The following is a 6,190-nucleotide window of genomic DNA, read 5'->3' on the forward strand; positions in this document are numbered from 1 at the left end:
GTCAGGTGCCCTTTAAGTGAACTGGACTACGATTCCTGTTCTCAAAGTGGTGGTGGTGGGAGTGTTGAGTGCTTCAGCCTGCAGCAGAGAGATAATATTTGCAATTTGACTCATGTAAAAACAGGCAAGCAGGCAAACTCTCACTGCCTGCAAGCCAAAAACTCGTGGGGTCTGGAGTGGGTGAGAGCCCCTTCCCTTGAGGCATTTTGCAACTAATTTTCTTTTTAAAGGGGAACGCATTCAAAAGTGGCTTCTCCTCACCTGCATTGCAAAGAAGTATACTCTATTCTACCACCTCATTCTCCTGGGTAGGCTAAGAGAAGGGACCACAGTTCATAGCATATGCCTACTACCTTCAGTAAAAAGAATCAAGGGAAAGACCCTGAAGCTTGCTGAAACCCTGTGCAGACCTAACTTGGGCTAGATGGTTAAGTCTCCACAGTAAAAGGTCACTTCCTAGGAATTAAGGGTGGATTTCAGGTGGTAATTGTGCTGTATTCAGACTGTTTTGCTTTACATAAATCTAAAGCTGCCACTAATTACTGCCTGCCCCTTTGGGTAATGTTGCAGAGAAAAATGGCTCATACATCAAAGAAAGAATTAAACCCAATGCAGCACTGGATGATTGATGGCACTGCCCCCTGTACGGAATTCGCTGCCACGGGCAAGAATCACCACATGAGAAAAGGAGGTGGCAGCACCGAACTGGGGACAGATTTCACAGGGGAGTGCAACGCGCTTTACTCCTGCTGGTTGTGTCCACAAGGAAGAGGCAGAGTTTGGCAGAAGCACCAAAGCATCGCTTTGTGTTACACAGACAAGCCCAAGACTTGTGTGCTCCACCTTTACCTTTGCTCTCTCTCCTCCTCTCTCACACTCTAATCTGTAGTTCCTGGTTCTTGGTAAACCATGTCAGAAGAGAGATTTACATCCACAGCTTCCTAATTTGCTCTCACGCTACACTTATCGACTCAGTATATTCTCAGAAGCCAAAGGACCTCCAGTTTGCCTCTTAAGCAAAAATACACTCCCTTAGCCGGTTCCATCCTAACAACGGGAAGGCACTTTACATTTGTAAACATTTATCATCATATCAGCCACACTGTAAATTATTATCACCATTATGCATATATTTATTAGATTTCTATCCCACCTTTTTTCTTTAAAAAAAAAAAACTCAAGGCAGCTTATGTAATGTTTCTCCTGTTCTCTATCTTATTCCAACAACAACAGCCCTGTGAGGTAGGCTGGGCTGAGAGTCCGTGGCTGTCCCAGAGTCACCCAGTTTTCTATACAGCCCATAGCTGAAGCTCTCTGGTCAGTTTACAATGAAGTATACAAACAATAAAATACACTAGATAAAACAACATTAATAAGGTTTTTTTAAAAAAATAATTTGGAATAATATAAAATACAATAAAAAGATCCGGCCAAGAGTAAGGCACTTGGATAATCGTCTCAGGCCCCAGAACGACCAAGGAGTTCTTGAAAGGCCTCCACAAAGAGGGCTGTCTTGACCTGGTACTGAAAAGTTGCCAAATCTAGCACCAAGCAGACCGCAGCAGGATGGCTCCAAAAATGGGGGCCACCAGAGAAAAGCCCTGCCCTCTCGTTGCCTCCCTCCAAGTCTGTGCCTTGGACATTACCCTTGGCATCTGTCCACCCCATTCAATTTTCTCGGAGGTGGTTTCTAGAAGTGTTTAAAGCATTATTTTTCACACTGGGAAGCTTACTTGCGGTAAAGTCAAGTGCCAGCCTCCAGTGCCACCTTCATTTCCCAGAAAGCCTTTGTGCCCATGTGGCATTCTTGGACAAGAGACTTATCTCTAAGCCTCATCATCATTCAGCTGTCTGCAAAATGGGTTTTATACCAGAAAACAGTGGGTTCAAAGCATAGTGTTGTGTTTCAGAGCTTGGCCTGTACCTCTGCAGGAAGCTTTGTGCTTGGGCCAGTTACTTTTCTTCCAGTCTTCTGGGCACAGGGTGTCTGGTGCCCAGCCACACGTACCATGACTACCATTTTGTAAGAGTGCCCACAAGGACTTCTTGGCTCAAAGGTATGGGGACCTCTGGGGTACATCCTGCCTTTCTAGCCTCTTCTGCGCTTCAATGCTGGAGAAAATTGCTGGCCCCAGGATCACAAAGGGTGTCCTTTCCTGTCTTACCGCATTGCTTCCGTACAAGCCCCCCTATTCCCTTACCTGCACGAATTAAGAGCTTCAGACATTCACTTGCATTGTGAAATGCTGCTTCATGGATTGCCATCCAGCCCCTGTTATCAGGAACATCGATGCTGTATCTCCGTTTCATGAGCTTCTTCAGATGTTTGGCGTTGCCTTCTCTAGCCGCAAGCCCAACAGCCGAGCATCTGTCTGCATACGCTTCTGTAAAATCCATTCTAGCAGGCCGGGCAAAGGAAGGAGGGGAAAAAACACACGTCCTTTGAAGTTACTGCAGATCAGTAAGTCAACAAGATATTAACTTGGCAAAGATAATAATATGCACTGGAGTATAAATCTTCTCTGTCACACTTATCTGATGGGAGCCTGCTTTACAGATTAATTTGAGGAATGTGGTCTTCAATATGTGTAATGAAGATATTGCTTTGTATCTCATTGACATTTGAAGTCTTACTTCAAACTGCTTTGATGTCTGAAAACTGTCACTCACAGCCCATGCCCTGGATGAAAAAGATGTGAAATTCTACAATTAGACTTGATTCATCCAAGACTTTAACTTCTTATAAATTTAAATGTTTGGAGACTTAGTAACCTGGTCTAGTCACATTTACTCAGAAGTAAGTACCTTTGATTTCAGCAGGATCCAAAGCAATATAGTTTAGGCTGAAATGTTGTACCTTCTTAAATGAAAGCAACCCTCTTTATGTGAATGAGTAGACAGGTGAACAATTATGCCATTTATATCAATATTTAGATCAATATAATGTACAACATTAATAAATTAATTAACAAAACTTGCAACACAATCTCTGCAAAGATGGAAACCTTGAAACAGTCTGATGACAGAGTGCCTTGCATTCTCAGTTATCACGATTTTAACAAATCAATAGCATCTACATCTTTTGCACTGCACTTGCTTGTTTTTAAAACCAGCTCCTTTTACTAATACAGTTGCTGCCACCAGCTGTTTCACAGTACTATAAAAAGCATCCTCGGGCAAGATCTACTGATCTGTGTCAGAACGTTATGATGCTCCTTTTGGAATCCAAGAAAATATATACGAAGGAAGAAAAAGAAAACAGATGTAGGGTACAAGCCTGAATGCGTTTACTTGAGAGTGAGTCACCTTGAAGTTGAACTAAGTGGACCTCCGTCTGAGCACCTGGAAAATCTGGGTTCTAGTCCCTACTCAGCCAGGAAACTCTCTGGGTGATTATGGGCCGATCACCCCTCTCAGCCTAACCTACCTCACAAGGTTGTTGTGAGGATAAAATGGAGCTATGTAAGCTCTCTTGGGCTCCTCACGGGAGGAAAAAAGGTGGGATATAAATTTAATGTAATAATAAAAAGTAAATACCAGTCATTTCTGTAGCACTTTGTGGTACAGATTTATAAGAAATATGTTGAGGTAGCAATTCTATGGCCCCTTGACAACATGGGGGGAGGGGGTAAAGGCTGTCTTGGATTCCCAGACGCAAGGTCAGAGGTGACACTGCGATCTCAAAACTGGGGATCAGAGCCCCAACCCCCTCCTCTTCCACACACAGCCAAGGTGGAAAGAATGGAGTAAGCTGAGCTTGGAGAAGGGGAAGAAGAAGTATTTCAAGGGCCAGTGAAAAGAAGAGACTGCAAAGAGGAGCTTCTTTCCCTCCCCCTCTAAGCTGCCCAAGCTAGAAGGTCAGAAAGGCCTGAAAAATGCAGGACTGGCAGATGGAAAGGCCAAAATCCCCTCCATGATTCCTTCCAATGAAGAAAGTGGGGGAGGGGGGAGCAAAAGCTCTGAAAGCATTTGCAAAGAATAAAGCACCTGGAGTACGCAGCATACTAATAGACTATTCCAAGCTGTAGAAAATGAATCAGTTCAGAAGAACATGCCAAGAAATATGGAAAACAAAGCAATGGCCCACAGTCCGGAAATGTTCAATGCATGTTCCAGTCCCCAAGAAAAAAGAAGCCAAAAAGTGCAGCAAGCATGCAAACATTGCATTAATTCCCCACGCATGCAAAGCGATGCCCAAAGGATTGCAACAAAGAATATTACTCTATAAGGAGCAAGAAATGCCGGACATCCATGCAGGGTTCTGAAATGGAAGAGGCACTAGAGATCATATTGCAAATATATGTTGGCTGCTGGAGCTTATCAAAGAATGTCAGAAAAAGATCAGCCTGTGCTTTATAGACTGCAGCCAAGCCTTTGAGTGTGTGGATCATGAGAAACTATGGGATGCCTCAGCACTTGTTTGCTCTGATGCCTAACCTATATCACGGACAAGAAGCTTCTCTCAGGAGAGAATATGGGCAAACAGAAAGGTTTCCCTTAGGCAAAGGTGTTAGACAAGGAAGTGGTTTATCTCCCTATCTGTTCAACAGAACATATCAGAAGGAAAGCTGGATTAGGATCAGAGGACTGCGTGAAAACTGGCAAAAGAAGCACCACTAATTTAAGATGTGCAGTTGATACCGTACCACTGGCAGAAAGCAGCAATCACTTGAAACGGAGCTGGATGAAAGTTAAAGAAGAAAGTGCAACGGTAGGGCTGCAGCTGGGTATTAAGAAAACAAAAATCATGACCACAAAGGAATTAGAGAACTTTATTGTTAACAATGAAGAAATCAACGTTGTGAAAGATTTTACATGCATCAGCTCGGTCACCAATTCAAAGGGAGACTGCAGTCATGAAATACAAAAAAGACTGAGACTTGGAAGCGTAGTAATGAAGGAACTAGAAAAGATAATCAAGTGTGAGGATGTTTCACTAGAGGCCGAGGCCAAGATCATTCAGATCAATGAATTTCCAGTCATCATGAACAGAAGGGAAAGTTGGCCAATGATGGAAGTTGATAGGAAAAAAATGGGCATGTTTTTAACATGCTGCTAGATGAGAGCTTTGCAAATACAGAAAGACAAACAAGTGGGAGCTGGTTGAAATCAAGCCTGTTCCTGATAAGCAAGTCTAACAGAACTGAGGTGTCATACTCCAGTCATATCACGAGAAGGCAAGACTCACTGGGGGGGAAAATCATGCCAGGGAAAATTAAAGGAAGATCAAATATGAGATGGACTAAATCCAGAAAGAAGCCACAGCCTTTAATTTAGAAGAGCTGGGTAGGGCTGTCATGAGCCAAACATTTCATTCAGAGAAGACTTGATGGCACAGAACAACACCTTCCTTCCACACTACATGAGATACACGCCTGCTCCCGACCAATCGGGGGCTTTTGGCTATGCTGGATTGCAGCCTACATCTACTCCATAACACATCTCCGGTTTTGCCATTACAAATGCATAACCATCCAGAAGTTGTGACTTCCAGGTAGACATGCCTTGGACTGTAAACTCCTGGCTGAACCTGCAGCCTGGAAGCACCCTTCCAACCTGCCCCCCCCCACCATTCCACACTTTACATTTTAAATACGCCCCCCCCCAGCCGCCCCAATGGATGAGCTCAACAAGGTAAGGTACAATGTTATGCACGATGTCGACAGAAAAAAGCCCTGTAACTTCCAGCAATTGCCCAGACAGGGTGAGCCATTGCTGGGAAGTGCGCGCGGGGCGGGGGGGGGGGGTCTGTTTACACTGCGCGAAGGATTGCTCCCTAAGGTATTGCCATCCATTGAGCTTGCGGGCATTGGCGTTTCCCCTCTCGGGACCGCAACCCTACAGAAACTGAGTGGGAAAGGCTTCGGCTGCCCTGCTAGTCCGATCACCTGCTGGGTGGTCATTTGGAGGTGAGGCGCCAGACCGGCCCCGCTGCCCCGAGCCAGCAAACGCAGGAGCGCAGCGAGACGGAGAAGCGGCGGCGCCTTCCGTGCAGCCCTTTCTGCTGCACCGCCGGCGCCTCGCGCTTCCTGCCCCCGCCGAGAGAGGGGAGCGCCAGAAAGCCGGGAAAGAGGCAAGCGAGGACCGCAGCTGCGGAGGCGGCACCCCTGCCGGCCCAGCGCTCCCGGCCTCGCCTCTGCGGCAAGGAGAGCGCGGCAGCGAGCACGGGGCTGTTGAGCCGCCGCTTTCC

At 45.7% G+C, this 6,190-nt stretch overlaps 1 protein-coding gene across 2 annotated transcripts in view; it reads right to left on the minus strand.

Annotated features, from left to right (window-relative positions):
- ASB3 (ankyrin repeat and SOCS box containing 3) overlaps nt 1–6,190 on the minus strand; it is a 69,856-nt gene that overhangs the window by 40,677 nt on the left and 22,989 nt on the right. For both annotated transcript variants that reach the window (XR_006414550.1, XM_044428606.1), the window contains exon 2: nt 2,202–2,398. Coding sequence is in view for 1 of the 2 variants with exons in the window: in XM_044428606.1 (XP_044284541.1) it covers nt 2,202–2,397 (196 nt within the window). In the remaining variant the exon portion in view is untranslated. The remainder of the gene's footprint in view (nt 1–2,201; nt 2,399–6,190) is intronic.

This window comes from Varanus komodoensis, unplaced genomic scaffold (assembly GCF_004798865.1).
Source record: "Varanus komodoensis strain SLA01 unplaced genomic scaffold, ASM479886v1 scaffold2, whole genome shotgun sequence".
Classification (NCBI taxonomy): Eukaryota; Metazoa; Chordata; class Lepidosauria; order Squamata; family Varanidae; genus Varanus; species Varanus komodoensis.